The sequence below is a fragment of the Palaemon carinicauda genome, chromosome 14 (assembly GCF_036898095.1).
Source record: "Palaemon carinicauda isolate YSFRI2023 chromosome 14, ASM3689809v2, whole genome shotgun sequence".
In the NCBI taxonomy this organism is placed as follows: domain Eukaryota; kingdom Metazoa; phylum Arthropoda; class Malacostraca; order Decapoda; family Palaemonidae; genus Palaemon; species Palaemon carinicauda.
Window position 1 is genome coordinate 2,836,280 of NC_090738.1, and position 17,485 is coordinate 2,853,764.

The window sequence follows — 17,485 nt, forward strand, 5'->3', positions numbered from 1 at the left end:
TCTCAGCGGGGGTCTTTAAGAAAAGAGCCCAAATATGTTCTTTTCTGTCCATTGGGGTTACACCCATTCAGAAGTCAGAATTGAGGTACGCACCCCCCTTTTTTCTTCCTCTCTTCTTCCTCAAGAGTTGGTTAAAGAGGTCTCTTCCACTTTTGCCCTAAAGATCACACAGAATTTGGTGTCTAAATCAGCAAGAAAGGTTCTGCATACTTTTTTCTCTAAACCGCAGAGACAACAGTAGGAGCCAGATCAAACATCTTCTGGCGAGCCTGGGAGAGGAGAGGAGCAGACCTTTGGTCTGTACTATTACTAAAGGAGGGATGCGAATTCTTTTTGCTAGTGAAGCCTCCTTTAATAGTAACTCCGATAGACCTCTCTGCCAGATATAGAGAGGAGCCAAAGAGACAGGCTATGCAACATCAAATGTCTCTCTTCTTGGAGAAGGAGGCTATTGACCGGTCCTGGATTTTAAGTGCTCTCAATGCCTTCATTCAGAAGACAAAGTTCTCCATGAAGACATCAAAATCAGTCCTAGCAGCAGTAAGAAAGGACGACTGGATGGTCTCTTTAGACCTCCAGGATGCTTACATCCACATCCTCATCCATCCGAACTTCAAGCAATACCTGAAGGTTTGTGTATAGGAGGAAGTTGTCCAGTTTTGGACTCTTTGTTTCGGCCTAAGCACCACCCCTCAATAGATGGTGTGTCTGCTAGGACCTGTCGTTCTTCTAGCCATATACCTCTTCCAAGCTCCCCAACCCCTGGGAGAAGGAATGTCAATCATAGACCTCTTCCAAGCTCCCCAACCCCTGGGAGAAGGAATGTCGAACATTCTAACCATAGACCTCTTCCAAGCTCCCCAACCCCTGATAGAAGGAATGTCGACCATAGACCTCTTCCAAGCTCCGCAACCCCTGGGAGAAGGAATGTCGAACGACAAAAGGAAACGAGATGCTTTAGCTCCCGAGCAGTTGTCACCTCGAGCATACCTGTTGACGCTTCCCAAGACGCTCGCCTTTTCATAGGGAAGGTAAGGTTAAATTGTTTTCGTCATCTTCGGATGATGCAGCGCCCAGACGAGGCTGGTGTCAAGCTTCCAGACCTCTGAAGAGGAAGATGGACACGGTCAATCAACGTCCTTTCATGACACCGCAAGCTACTGGTTGTAGGCTTTGGAGCAGTCCTAAGCGTTTTCATTCTACCGAAGAAAGCTCTCCTGCCAAACGTTCTTTAAGGACGTCGGCAACTGTCAAGAAATGTCCAACTCACCCAGTTGCAGGACAGTTGTCTGAGCCTGGCATGACCTTGGTTCACGCTCCTCCTCCACCATCAGACTGATTATCGTGCTCTGGACGCTCTGTGAGTTCTTTAAACGCCGTAGAAAGCGAGCTTGTGGTAGACGTGACGTCTCCTGTACCACAACAAGTGGACTCTAATTTTAATATGCTGCAAGATATACAACAGAAACTCTCTTCGCTCATGCAAGTTTATCAGCCTGCAGACAAAAAGAGAGTAGCAGGCCTGGACCCTGAGTGTCAGGAAGCTTCACACTTGGACGCCAAGCGTCGTAAGGCTACTATTCGAGAGGTTCTTGACGACGAACGTCTTTACAACTCCCCCGTTAAATGTCGTGTTTCAGCTGCTTTAACCAAAAGGAGTCAAGCAGCCAGACATGATGTCGAGCGTCCAGCTAAAACATGACGTCGAGCGTCCAGCAGGACGTGATGTCGAGCGTCCAGCAAGACGTGACATCGAGCGTCAAGCGTGACAGGACATGAGCATCAAGCAGAACGCGACGTCGAGCGTCAAACAGCTCGTGACATGGACGTGAATGCATTTCCACCGTTCAAATTTCATTACAAAGTGATGCAAAAAGTTTGGGTCACACAAAGGGACCAGATTGACTCTAGTGGCCCACTTTTGGCCCTCAAGAGAGTGGTTCACAGAGGTACTGGAATGGCTGGTAGACACTCCAAGAAGCCTTTCATTAAGAGTAGTTCTATTCAAACAACCCCACTTGGAAAGGTACCATCAACAATCTTCAAGCTCTTCATCTAACTGTCTTTAGATTACCGAAAAACTCACAAGAGCTAGAGGTTTTCGTAGGAGGTAGCTAGGGCTATTGCAAGAGCAAGGAGGACATCTACCATTTAGGTTTACCAATCCAAGTGGGAAGTTTTTAGAGAGTGGTGCAGAGTCAACTCTGTTTCCTCATCCAGTACCTCTATAACTCAGATTGCTGACTTCCTGTTATATCTTCGAAGGAAACGCAATTTTTTTTTTTCATCCTCTACCATCAAGGGATACAAGAGTATGTTAGCAACCATATTCAGGCACAACACTTGGACCTTTCTAATGTTAAAGACCTACAGGAACTTCTCAAATCGTTTGAAACATCAAAGCAACAGCACCAGGATTCACCAGCTTGGAATCTGGATATAGTCCTGAAGTTCATTTTGAGTGACAGGTTTGAGCCCTTGCATTCAGCTTCATTTAAGGGCCTCACGATGAAGACTATTTTTTGGTCAGTCTGGTGACAGCTGAAAGAGTCAGTGGGATTCATGCTTTTAGTTAAAACGTTGGTTTTTTCGAGATAACAAAGCTATCGGCTCATTGCAGTTAGGCTTTCTCGCAAAGAATGAATGCCCTTGTCAACCTTGGCTCATGGCTTTTGAGTTTCCGAACCTTTCGGATGTGATTGGCGAGGAGTTGGAAAAGGGTCCTGTGTCCAGTAAGAGCCCTGAAGTTCTACCTGGACTGAACGAAAGAGTTGCGAGGTAAGGCGGAAGCTCTTTGGTGCTCGGTCTAGAAACCACTTGTTACAGAGGTCGAAGAATGCACTTTCATTCTTCATCAGGATCTTAATAAGAGAAACTCATGCACATTGCAATAAGGCAGACCTCAAGCTTTTAAAAGTCAGATGCATGAAGTTAGAACTGTAGCAACTTCGGTGGCCTTCAGGCAGAATAGATCTTTGCAGGGCATTATGGACACAACCTTTTGGAGGAGTAAATCTGTGTTCGCTTCACATTATTTAAAACGTGTCCAGACTCTTTACGAGGACTGCTTCACTCTGGGATCATTCGTAGCAACGAGTGCAGTAGTTGGGGAAGGATCCACCACTACATTCCCATAATCCTAATACCCTTTTCTTCTCTTGGAACTCTTGTATTTTTATGGTTGTTCGTGGAGATTGCGACAGTCTTCCACAATCATTGATTTTAGTCGGGTGGTCATTTTGTTCCTTGAGAGCGCCCGGAACAAGGGTATTGGAGGAGGTGCTGTCACATAGAAGTTTTTAGACCGGTTTGACAGCTCCTAGAGGTCTTCAGCCCCCTGGGTGGATTGCTGGATCTCATAAGGAAAGCGGACATAATGAAAGAATTCATTGAAGTCAGCTTCCCTATCAGGTACGAACCCTTAAGCTTGTTTATTAACTCTTAAGTAAAATTCCAACAATGTTGGCTGTCTCTGACCCTCCACCAAAGGTGTCAATCAGCTATATATATAACTACCGGGTAAGTCGGATGTTTAAAAATGATATTTTCATAATATAATAAATTTTTGAACATATTTACCCGGTAGTTATATATAATTTAATTACCACCCTCCTCCCCTCTAGAGAATATGGGCTTGGAAGATCTGAGGAATCACGGAATGGTTCCAGGTACCTTGCGATTGCCGCGAGTTTTGAAATTTCTGCTGGACGTCAGGGACATATAGCTATACGTACTGTATACAGTGTTACCTCTACATACGAATTTAATTCGTTCCACAACCAACTTCGGATGTAGAAAATGTTCGGATGTAGAAACGAATTTTCCCATAAGAATACATGGTAATTCGTTTAATTCGTTCCTCAGCCTAAAACCCTATAATAAATCCTTAATAAATGGCTACACATAATTACACAAAACAATAACATAACCGCATAATATGAAAGAAGCATGTAAAAAAGATAATTATAAAGAAATAATAAATAAAAAATGTGTTTTATTGCCACTTTACCTTAGAGACAGGCCAACACAGGTGTAGGATTTGCTACGCCAGGAAGAGACGGACGATCGGCGAGAAGGTAGACATGGTGTTACCATGTTCTTTAAATAAATACTCTCTCTCTCTCTCTCTTCTCTCTCTCTCTCCCTCTCTCTCTCTCTCTCCCTCTCTCTCTCTCTCTCTCTCTCTCTCTCTCTCTCTCTCTCTCTCTCTCTCTCTCTCTCTCTCTCTCTCTCTCTTGTTCTTCTTCACTGTTAGTGTTAGAGACATCTATTATTTTTTCTGAGAGAGAGAGAGAGAGAGAGAGAGAGAGAGAGAGAGAGAGAGAGAGAGATTAAACAAAAATGTGTTGTGTACATATGATTTTTAACAGCGTTAACGAGTTGAAAGACAGTTAAATGTAACTAAAAAAACAATATCAGCGAATCTGAATTCCTTTATTAACTAAAACAAATATTGATACAAACACACTCGTGTGCGTATGCTCAAACACACACACACGCACGAGGAGACACGATAGGCGAGGAGCTAGAGATGGTGACTGCGATAACATACCGTAACTTACACTACGGAAATTTTAATCTAACTTAGCATATTTATTTTTTTTTATTTTTATATTTCATATTTTTAAAATTTTTTTTCTTTTCATTTATTATGACGAGTTACGGTATGTTATCGTAGTCACCATCTCTACCTCCTCCCCGACCGTCTCTCTTACTGCGTAGCAATTTTTGCACCTGTGTGTGTTTTTGTGCATACGCACACGAGTGTGTTTATATCAATATTTGTTTTAGTTGATAAAGGAATTCAGATTAGCTGTTATTACTTTCTTAGTTACATTTAATTGTTTTTCAACTCGTTGACGCTGTTAAAAATCATATGTACTCTAAACACATTTTTGTTTAATCTCTCTCTCTCTCTCTCGGAAAAAAAAATAATAGACGTATCTAACACTATAACAGCGAAGAAGAACGAGAGAGAGAGAGAGAGAGAGAGAGAGAGAGAGAGAGAGAGAGAGAGAGAGATTTTATTTAAAGAACATGTTAATGCCATGTTTAGAGAGAAACAGAAAAAGAGAGAAGTCTTATTTAAAAGAGCTTGTTAATGCTATCATGGTTTTCTTTGCTTCACTTTTTTCTTTCTTTCTGTTCATCACGCTGGTCCTTCTCACAAATGATCGTTGCCAACAATCTCTCTGTCCTATATCCCTATCAACAAAAGGCGTTCTATCTCTTCCAGGGTATTGCCAAGATGTCTTGTAATAATGGTGATCACCTTCGATGGTTATTTGCTTTAATGGCTGCCTTCAGCTTGATGATCCACGAGATCATAGGCCTATTCCGGCCATATTGTTTAGCCATACAGTATCACTCACATGCACACTGCTCTCATGTTTTTCTATAACTTCTTGCTTCAATTCTAATGAAAGAATTGCCTTCTCCCTATACTGAAACTTGGCTTCTTAGGCACCATGATTATAGGTAAAATCAAAAAGGAAATGTGAGAAAAGGAAGAAAATAAGCACTGTTAATAACAGACCAAACAGAGGACAACCACAAGATACACACAAGAATAGAGAACTGAGCACTCGACGCTCAATGGCGTAATGTTTACTTCGTGTGTCGAAATAAAATTCGGGTGTAGAGTCAAAAATTTGCTCGAATTTTACTTCGGATGTTGGAGAATTCGGATGTAGATACGTTCGTGTGTAGAGGTTCCACTGTATATAACTACCGGGTAAGTATGTTCAAAAATTTATTTTATTTTGAAAATATAATTTTTGGGTGAGATAGCCATGTTGTCCTGATGGACCCGCCCTCCTTTTCTATAGAAAAGGCCTTGGCAGGATCCCTCCCAAAATTACTATATCTGTAGCACCATGCTCAATGCTACAAGGAATGAGCGCCATCTTGGATACAGAGCCATCTAGATACTTAATAGTAGTATGGGAGGAGGGGTAACCTTGATAATGGCTCCCCTTCTGTTTTTGCCACCCTTCCCCCTCGAGGCGAAAATGCTATTCGGGGTGAAGATTGCTATGTGTCGTATCAAGATATATGTACCCTGATTTATGCGATATCCTTAAGAAATTTTAAGGATATTCGCGCCAGCAGTTAGAATTCTGGAGACCTAAAGGTAAATTCTCTGGGAATATCACTGTAGTCAAATATCCCTTAGAAAACTACTTATAGAAACCTTCCATCAGGACGACATGGCTATCTCACCCAAAAATAGATTTTTCGCTTCGCTCAAAATCCGTTTATCAGAAGTTTCTTTACAGAATTTTCGTCCAGGTACTTTTTTATAAACGCAATATTTCTTAGATGATAACCAGCAGTTTTTATTACATTATTTATTTGGGCATTTAGAGACAGGTTACAGTCAAGAAATACTCCTAGATCTTGAACATTAGTAGATATCGGCACCGAGTCATTATTTATGTTCATTTGAATATCACCCAAGTTTCTCACGCTGTTTCTCTTTCCCACCACCATGAATTCAGTCTTGTTCTCATTTAATTTTAGTTGCTTAAATGTCATCCATTCTCTAACACTATCAAGGATTCGGTTTAGAGATGCAGTAGTGTCATGTATATCATTTATGTAGAAGTAAAATTGTGTGTCATCCGCAAATAGTTTGAACTTCACGCCATGCCTTTGTAGTATTTTTGATAGACCAAATTGGTTCAAGTATACTCCCCTTGGGTACCCCTCTGTTTAAGGGTTCATATGATGAATAAGAGTTTCCAATTTATACACAGAAATTTCTACCAACTAAGTAGTCTTTTAGGTATTTGAAGGCTGGATCTTCAACGCTGATGGACTGTAGATCAATTAGTAGCAGTTCATGCACAACTGTATCAAAAGCAGCACTGAGATCGAGCAATATTAGAATACCACATTTATTTTCATCCATCATTTCCAGCATATCATTTACAACAGAGCAGATGGCTGTCTCCATAGAGTATAGTTTTCTGTAAGCAGATTAGTTGTCAGGCAAAGCTTCTATTACTTCTAAGTGACTGACTAGTTGTTCAAATAGGTCTATATGAGCTTAATTCCTGGTAGTCCAGTGCATTTTTCAGAACTGGTGTGACTATAGCCCTTTTCTCAGATTTAGGAAACTTACAACATCAGTGCTTGCATTTGCTATTCTCATTATTATTTCGGCTAGACTAGAAAGGTTTCTCTCTCCAATTACTTCAGGTATTGGCATAGGATCGATCGAGCTGTTTGTTTTCTTTGCTCTCTTGATAATTCTGGTGATGTTATCTTGTGTTATGTTGTTAAGTTTTATTAATTTTATCTGTGTGCCTGGTGTATCATTAATTTGATGTTGAATATTTACAAATGACCTGGTTATATTTTCAATTTTGTTTTTAAAGAATACTAGAAAATTATTTGCTAGTTCCTGGTCACTGTATCCATCAGGTAGCTTCTTTTCTTTTACATTTCCCATTATACCATTCAGGAGACGATATAACTTATTTATGTCTGTTACTGCTTCAAGGATCTTTCTCTTATAGTATTTATACACTTTTTTTCCTTCTTAGTAGTTATATTGATACGCAGCAGTTTTGTATTTTACCCAAGTACCTTAGTGTAGTTTGAATTCATAGAGTAATCTCTCTCTCTCTCTCTCTCTCTCTCTCTCTCTCTCTCTCTCTCTCTCTCTCTCTCTCTCTCTCTCTCTCTCTTAACATAAAGGTTTTACTAAATTTTACTGTATTTATATTACTGATGGCAATATTGATGCTTATTTTGAATATACTGTACTGTATAAATATTTGCGATTTTTCAAAAACTGTAACAATGAGATTTTTTAATAACTGTAACAATAATTTAAAAAGTGATCAGATATTTAAAAGATTCAGTTACATTATAGGCAACTCTCTAGTACAAGTGGTGCTGTATAGTAGGAGATTTATCAAAATATACAGTAATACTATAGGCATATATATATTTTTCTTTGAAAAGAAAAATCTAAAGGGAACTCAACTTGATTTACAGTACATTAATTTATTCAAAAAATGGATTACATATGATACAGAACAAGAACATAAAATTTGTAAAAAAAAATTATGTCCGAGTGCTCTTCATATAGGCCGTTAACCAAGTGCTGTACGTTGTTAAGTAATAATTATTGGTCAGGATTAGATTTTCATGTAACTGCATTCTTTGCGGTAGCCTATCTTAAGTTGTTCTACATATAACATCATTGGTATTCTTTTTCAGGACTTCCAACATGTCCTGAATTATACCGTCATGCTGTTCCAAGGACATCTGATGTTGGTCGTTTGTTGTGCATATCAGGTACAGTTGTACGTACTACAGCAGCTAAAATGTTGGAATACCAAAAAGAGTTTGTTTGCGCCAAATGCAAATATGTGTTCACAGTGAAGGTACTGTAAGAAATTATATTTCCCCATTTATTTGTCCATCTGTACTTTCTTTTTATCAAGTAAAAGTTTATTTCAGGAAGTTATTATGTTTAGTTGCATATTTTGTCGTTTGTTCTATACTGTTTGAAGTTTTGATAATTATTTTTAGAGTCATCACAGCAGAATAAATAGTAATGTTTTGTTTTGTACTTGTCTTTAGTGATGCCTTTTAATTTACCTTTATAGGCAGACCACGATCAGTTTTATCAACTTGACAAACTATCACGATGTCCAAACCCAAATGGCTGCTATTCTTATAATTTTCATACTCTGGGTAGTACTTCCACATTATTGCATACTAAGGATTATCAAGAAATTAAAATTCAGGTAAGTGTAATGTTGTTATTTTTTGTTTTGTGTGGTTTACATTTTTAGAAAGATTTATCAAGTCAAGCTTATTTTCTTTATATTTATTTTTCCTACACAAATACAAACTAATGTTATATATGACCTACAAGCCTCCTACAGTTATTAAAGCCTTTGCTCTTTGTTGAATGTGCACACTGAATGTTGAATTAATTATTGGTTTAAATTAGTAGAACAATCGTTAGAAGATAGGTAAGATGTGTTGTTGCTTGACATTGTCTCTCCTTGGCCCTTGGTGCAAAACCTATTTTCATGACTTATTGGACAGGTTTGTATTTAGTTGGGTTTTGAAGGGATGTCATATTTTAGTTCTTGTAATAATAATCATTCTATGATAACTTTTATAATAACTTTCATATATACCAGGAACTCTCAAAGATGGAGAACAAATAATGGTAGCAATGATGAATATTGAGATCCATAAGATTTAATATTATCACTAGGATGTGACATTTGAAACTGTGGTAAGAGTTTAAGGCTTATTCACTTTTGTCTGATAACTTATTATCTTTGTTCGCCTTAACTTGACTAAGTCTTAACACTGCTTACTTCTGAACTGGCTTCACTCAATCTCATAAGAAATTCTTGAAGTGTTTGTTCACCTGCTTGATAATATCCTTACTTCCTGAGCAACGTAAGTAAATAGTCATAAGCTTTTGTGATTGTGAAGCCTTTTGTTATTGACATTAATCAATACTTGGACTTTTTGTTATAAAAATGGAATAATTTCTCCTTGCGGAGGTACAGTGAAAACTCGGCGATCAACGGTATAGAAGCTCCAAGAAAAGACCCATCTCCCATGACAACATCTACAGAAGAATTCCCACTTGTTGCAAAAAATACTCTCTGAGTGAGGAGATGCTGGGTAGTCTTCAGGCGACTTGGAAACTAAAAAGGACAATTCTCTTATTAATAAAAAATCAAGTAATTTGGGGAACACAGAGAAACAAAATACTGCATGTTACCCAAATTCCATTAGAAACTGAATATGGTGTGTTATATAAGGTACAGTATTTGAATTCTACGGGCAGAAGTCTTGTATATATTCGTCGAGATGTTCCTCAAGTATGTTTTCCTCTTCATACACCTCTGCAGGCAGTGGTTGTACAAATTGATATAGGGAGAAGATACATAATTTGCTCTCTTCATTTGCCTCCAAATGACAACATCTCGTAAAATAATTTAGTAGAGGTGATTTATCAACTCCCTGAACCTTTACTCTTGCTGAGAGATTTGGTTGGTAGACATCCTTTATGGGGCAGTGTTTTAGCAAACACAAGGGTTAACTTTATATCATCAATTTTGAAAAATGTGGGACTCCATAATACAAGAGAACCCAAGCACTTGTCATGCATTGACCTTTCAATTACAAGCTCTGACTGCTTTCTTGATTTTGATTGGAAAACATTAGATGATTGGCATACTGGTCATCATGCACAAGTCATTATAAACTATTAATAATCTACACTTACAGAGATTGCCATGATGGAACCTTGAAAAGGCAGATTGGAATAGATTTCAGGATCTGAGCAAAATTAAAGGGAGTGCAGAACAATTTGAGTTGATGATGCCATAGACTTACTGAATAGAACTCTTCATTCAGCAGAAGTCAATTTGATTCTGAAAACCACTGGGTAATTCAAATGATGACCAGTCCCCTAGTGGTCCTCAGAACTAACTGTTTGCACAGAGCCACAAGAAAATCTTTCAACTCGATTGCATAGACAGTGTACGGAGGGTAATTTAATTATATACAAGAAATGTAGAGCACAGTTCCACGATGCAATGAAAGAAGCTAGGCGCCAGTCTTGGATATCTTTAGTTTCCTCAGTCAACATTAGAACACCATGATGGAGGAAAGGAAAAAAATAGCCAGTAAATTTACCCCCAACAACCAACTAGTGTTGAAGGTAAGTTGTCAGTATGTGACTGGAGCAACTGTTGTTAGCAATGTCTTGGCCAATCATTTCTACAATGTATCATGTAAGGGTGAAGCACCTCCTGGCCACCAGTATAGAATAATTGAAGAATGGAAAATGCTAAATTTTACAACACAAAAGGAGGAGTTTCTCAATGCTCCTGCTACTGAAAGGGAATTGTATTCTGCACTGGCCACTTGCAATGAGACAGCTCCTAGCCCCAATGGAATTGCTTATGCAATGATTAGACATGTACCTGTTAATACTAAGCAATTATAACAAAATATGACATGATCATAGATATCCAAGTGTGTTGGAAGTAGCCATTATTTTAACATTTTTATAACCAGGTAAAGATAATTTTTTTAGCAGCAAACTATCGACCAGTTGTATTGACATCTTGTTTATGTAAGATCATGAAGAGGATGGTTAATGCAAGAATGGTGGGGTTCCTTAGAAGAAAAGTATTTTATCACCTATCTTGTGTGGAATTAGAAAAATGCACTCAACAACTGATGTGTTGATACAACTTGAGTACTCTAATTGTGAAGTCTTTGCATCCAAACAGCACTTTTTTACCTCGAAGAGGCATATGATACTGTTTAGAGATATGGTATACTTAAAACCATTCATATTATGGTTTGAGAGGAGAGTTATCATTGTTCATTCAAGCATTTGTCTAATAGATTTCTTTAAAGTCAAGAGTAGGTGAAACCTTATCAGAGATGAAAGGTCGGGAAGGAGGAGTTCCGCAGGGTAGTGTGGTAAGTGTAACCCTATTTGCATTGGCCAATAATGAGATATCCTTTGTTATTCCCCAAGATATTCTTTTTACACTCTTTGTAGACGATCTCTCCATATCATTTGCTGGAGCTAGAGTGGCAATGGTTGAGAGAAAACTACAACTCTCAGTTGGCATATATGAAGGGATTTAAGTTTCGGTCAAGGAAAATGCTGTCGTCCATTTCTGTCGTATTCAGGAAGTGCATCCAGCCCTGGATATGTACGTCAAAGGTCAACGGATCCCGGGTGTGAGTGAAGCCAGATTTTTAGGATTTATATTTGACTGCAGGCTGACATGGTTTCCTTAAAAGTTGAATGTCTTTTGAAAATTCTGTCCCATGCATCATGTAGGCAGACCACAAAACTATTCTAAAGTTGTACACGACCTTAATTTTTTCAAAATTTAGTTATGGGTTTGAAATATACTCCTCAGCCACCCCAAGCCAATTAAAGATTTTAGATTCTATACACTATACTGGTATCAGATTGGCCATAGGAGCCTTGAGAGCTTTGACTATCCCAAGCCTCCTTGTTGACGCTGGAGAAATACCTTTAGACCTTTACCTAAAGTCTTCTGTTGTTCTGTATTGGATTAGGTTACTAAGACTACCTTATTCATTAGCCTATCAGACTGCAAACCTTGTAAGGGATTGTTGGTATTTTGATTTATACCTAAAATCTCCTTAACTTTATGGTTTTCTGGTAAAACCATTAGTAAACAGTTTTGATATAGCTAGAAATAAAGTTCTTCCATTTAAGATATCTTTACTTTTACTTTATTTTAAGGGCTGTTTTTTGGGCTCAAGCCATGTCGTCGTGATGGAAGTTCCTTAAAGTAGCTTCCTAAGGGATATATGTACTACAGTGATATTCCCAGAGAATTTTACCTTTAGGTATCCAGAATTCTAACTCCTGGCGCGAATATCCTTAAAATTTCTCCAAAGGATATCGCATAATATCAGCGGACGCATTCTTGACACGCCTCCATAGCAATCTGCACCCCAAACAGCATTTTGGCTTCGAGAAGGATGTGGCAAAAGGGAGCCGTCCAAAGGCTCTCCCCGCTCTCGTAATACTATTGGGAATACAGTACAACAGTGCCATTCCCATGACGGCGGACATTCCTTTTTTTGTAGCGATCTCGCTCGGTGATATTTCCTGGTGATCTAACTTTTTGATCGTTTTACAGGATTATTATTATGCTTTCTCCATCTTCTTCCGCCTCTGAAAAGTTGAGTATCGGGTCTTTACTATGAGTATATTTTAGCTCCTGTTTCACAATGAAATTAGAGTATTTTATTGTGTTTAAGAGCTAGGCCAGTTACTGGAGGCGCCATGGCGCCGTCGTTCGTTAGGCGTGTGTTATTTAGATAGCAGAACGACTTCCAGTTTTTAATAGCTTTATTTAATTATTTTAATTATTTAGCTGTTTAGGCAATTACTCTTGTAAAGTTTCGATAATGTGCATAATTTTTGTTTCCCCCTTTTCTCTGTCGATCGTATACAGTAGTTAGAGTTTCGGTGATTTAGGTAACCGAGATCTCGTATAGCCTAGGTAACCTTACCTAGACGTTTTACTATACGTTCAGACTTTCCCCGGTTACCCTCGTGTATTGTTTTCATTCAGTGGAGACTGATACCTCCTAGAATGTTATGAAACATTACACGTCTCTTCAGAGACTTAAGGGTAATCTCTTTCCCTCTGAGTGGAGCCTCAGGCTACAACCCTAATAGCCGTCCCTTGAATTTTATTCAGACATGGCTAACTTAGGGTTTGTCCTGCCTCTTCCCTTAACCGTTGGTTGTGGTATACCATCGGGTTTTGGGATTTAGTCAGAATCTCAGAGTATTTAGTCTTATGTCGGCGACCTGCCGGCAGGGCGAATGGGTTGTAGGATACCATCATTCCCCTGCTGGCTAGGTGGCCGGCAATGGAGGTTAGCCGTCATTAGCCGCACCTGAAGTTATGGTAGGATACCATCTTCTCCTTGCGACTAAAAGACTAGTCCTATGCCACAGTACTCTGGGCTGAAGAGTAATTTTCTTTAGCCTAGGATACGTGGCACTGGAACTCTGTTTCTTCTTTGTTGAGAGGAGGCGGCAGTGCCGCCATCCCCTAAACTGTGTCGGCAATCTCTGGGTTGGAGAACTGAGTCTCTCCTGTTCCCTGGGATTCTGCCTATACCGAAACAGAGTTTCTTTTACAGGTGGTAGGATTGACAATTTTTGCCAGTTCCTTTAACACTCGTTACAGGACCCTGTTCCCTACCCCTCTGTCCTCTTTTGATGGCTGAGCCATTGTCTTTCTATAGGCCAGCATCTTGCAACCTTCCTTTGCTGGTAGGTTGCCGGAGCCAGCCAGACTCCCTCTCGAGCCATGTCTTTGGCTGACGGCAGAGCATACTGCCGCCAACCACATCATCTGTCGGCAATTGCTGGCCTAGCCGGCAACTGCTGGCCCAGCTGGCAGCCATTTTGGCCGTGAGAGGGAAGTCCCTTCTGTCCCCAAGGTTCTTCAGTCCTCCCTTGGACTGCTGCTACAGGTCCTGTTGACGGGGTACTGCCGGCCAGGCCGGCACAGATAGTGCTGACTCAGTTGGCAGCACACCGACTGTACTGGTACGGCTGAACTTGCCGGCCGGCAGTGTATCGGCGGTACCTTGTCGGCAATAGTACTGTAGCTGCATGGAAGCCTGAATGGTACATTCTCCCCTTCTATTAGAACCTTCTTTCTGGAAAAAGGCAGTCGAATTAGACTTTTACATCCTTAATTACTGTATAGGCTACATTCACAGTAAGGAGTAGCCTTTTTTTCCATGCTATCTCTCTCTCTCTCTCTAGCTAGCATGCCGGGTATGCCGGCAAGACCTAGCTATGCCGGCTACATGCCGGCTGAACTACTGTATATTTTATACAGGTAGCCAGTATATCTGCATTATAGAATATACTGCAGATAGAAAACTACTATATAGTTTATACTAGTAGTTATTTCCAATATATTTTGGATATCCAACACAGGCATTTGCTGAGCCCAATCCTATATTGAATGAATATGATTTCTTCAACATCCTGATTAGAAATCAGTATTAGGATTACCCTACAATATTAAACACTTCAAGGCAGGAGTAATACACTCCTAACCCTTAAAGGGTGGAGCCTTTTTCCTTGAGTCTCCCTGATCAGAAAACTATATTTTAATATAGTAGGAAGACTATAGCAAATAGGCTGAGTGGGATATACAAATATATGTCTTTATTTTCCTAGTCCAGCTGGCTTCATGCTAGATGGACCATACTGTCATATGCTACTATGAAGGCAGCATAATGACTAGACTACAATACATGATGTATGGTAGCCAGTAAATTGCAATATAGACTTACTGCAATTAGAAAACTACAGTACCAAGATACAGTAGTATTTTCTGACATACCTTGGGTACCCTTGTACGAGCATTCTGCTGGTACCGTTCATATATTGAATGAATAGTTTTCTTCAATATTCTGATCGAGAATCAGTCATCCTGACCCCACAGTATTAACATTATTTTGGGACAGTGATTTGATACTTCTCTACCCCTAGGGGTAAGAATCCTTCTACTTGGAGTTACTCTACAGAGAAATCTCCATGTAGTTAATACTGAGGGGAGGCAACAGCATTTACTCACAGGGGTACACAAGTATGTATCTCCTACTATCCCTTTATGGCTTACTATCCTAAGCTACTCTATTGTAAAGGACTTTTGCATGTTGATTGTCAAGGAGATAATCCATTGTATACTCATTTGGTTTTCTTTTCTTTACAGGAGGAACACCAGATACCTTGTGCTGCAGTCCTCTGCAAGGCCAAGAGTAAGTATTTTTACGGTCATAATACTTGCAGGTTTCATGCCCCCTGCAATATTATTTCCGGATCCCTACATTATTGGAACCCACAGGTTTGCAATATATGTCGGACATTAATGTCCGAAGGTTTTGAAAATCCTAAGTCTACAGAGACTAGGGATACAGCTCAATATAAATTACGCAACTGGGTGAGAGGCTTTCAAAAGATCTCTCCGGGACCTTTCCTACCTAATGATGGGATGCGTAAGCTACTATTTCCGGAAGCAAGTGAGGAAACAGTAGTGCCTCAGGAGCTAACTACATCCCCTGACGGCCAGAAAACCTTTGGGATTAAGGGCAAGAAATGCCCCAAGGTAGAAGAGGAAAATGTTGCGTTAGAATTTCCTCCGCCTGTGCCGGCTTTAGAGCCATCGATGTCGACATCTTCGTCTTCTACCCCTAATTTGGATAAGGTGGTACGATTATGTATCCAACTGAAGAATCAAATAGAGAGCTTTCGTAGACAAAACGAAAAGCAGGAAGTAAAACGCAAGATAGATCCTCGTAAAGTTTCTCTTGTCGTTTCCCAGGGGTCAGTCAAACAACCCATGAATCAAGACCTACCAACATGCTCCACAACCAATCCCTGGAGGTTTGCGGAGCAGATGCCAATTTCAAATGGCAATATCTGCATCTCAGAGAAAATAGGTGCTGTTCCTTTGGACAAGATTCAGTTTTGGCCAAGCTTTGATGCTTTCCCTAATTGTTGGGTTCGACTGAAGTACGAACGAAAGTCAAGAAAAGGAACGGAACCAAAGGAGGTCTTGATTCTCGACCATGATAAGGCACAGACTATCCTTTCAGGTAGTCTAAGAAAGGTGGGTTATTCAGAGTCGAAGGTATTCTCACTGAATAACGGACACCCTTCCTTTCTTGCTCCTACTTCACTCTCATTCCCCTTTATGGGGAAGGCTTTTACTTCTGTTGCCAAAGCGGTAGAGGCGGGTAAGCCATGTCCCACACTCGATGAGTGCAAGCCTTTGTCACCAGCTTTTCCCGGACAGGAAAAGGATTGGAAGGAAGTCCATTTGACATTTTCAGTTGGAAAATTAGACAAGGACGTCGCAAGTCGACAATTCAAGGTATGTCTCCCTAAATTGTCTGAGTTGCTCTTGTGTAATGAACAGGAGTCAGAGGAGAGACTTGCAACATCCCTTTCTCTACAAAACTACATAGAGTTGTGTTCAACCCACGAGAGTACCCCAGACATGCTCATGGTCATAGCCAAAATGCATATGGCTATCTTGGTGAAGGACCTTTATGCCTTTATGAAGGTTAGGAGAGCATGTAGAGAGTTTGTGTTCGCTGATGCAACAGTAAAACACGAAACAAGGAAGCTAATATCTTCCAACATCTGGGGTAAAGACTTCTTCCCACACGAGGTCACTAAGGAAGTAATTAAGAACTCCACCATGGAGAACATAGGTCTTCTCCAAAAATGGGGCATTCCTTCAAAGAGAAAATCTTCTGTGGTTGTGGGTCCCCAACCTAAAAAGAAGATTGGAAATGCTGGAAATATCCGGGCTGCTCAACAACATCCCACTATTCCAGTGACCACGATGCTACAGGCAGATGGTCAAAAGTCTAAGCCTACTGACTACTCGAAGCATAAAGACGCTTCGGCTTGGAGGAACTTTCCCTCAGGATCGCAGGACCTTTGATCCTTTGGTCCAAAGCCTATTCAAGATGAGCCATTGATGGGAAACAGAAATGTCCCTACCATCATTTCCTTACCTTCTCCTACAGTTCAAAACCCTCCTGGAGGAGTATACCTGAGAGCTATAGAGCATACAGGTAGTAAGAAAACTTTAGCTCATCGAGTTCCAGGGAAGAATGCTTCGTGTTCACGAAAAGGACTCAAGATATCAATGAGCCATTCTGAACTTGTCGCCACTCAACAAGTTCATAAAAACAGCAAGTTCTGAATGTTAATCCTTCTGAACATATGGACCTTGTTCCAATTAAGGGTGTTCGTAGTCTTGTCAGACCTGATAGGTGTCCTTCGGAACCTTCCAGTCAACCACCCCCCCTTCCTCCTATCTAGAATTCATGTTACAGAGAGTAACATTCATCCTAAGGAAGATACGTGTCGGACTCA

The 17,485-nt window shown here is 40.1% G+C and overlaps 1 protein-coding gene across 1 annotated transcript in view; it reads left to right on the forward strand.

Moving 5' to 3' along the window:
* Positions 1-17,485, forward strand: part of LOC137653400 (DNA helicase MCM9-like) — a 524,132-nt gene that overhangs the window by 35,860 nt on the left and 470,787 nt on the right. The window contains exons 2-3 of the mRNA XM_068386747.1: positions 8,233-8,399; positions 8,625-8,765. Coding sequence (XP_068242848.1) covers positions 8,340-8,399; positions 8,625-8,765 — 201 coding nt within the window. The 5' untranslated portion in view covers positions 8,233-8,339. The remainder of the gene's footprint in view (positions 1-8,232; positions 8,400-8,624; positions 8,766-17,485) is intronic.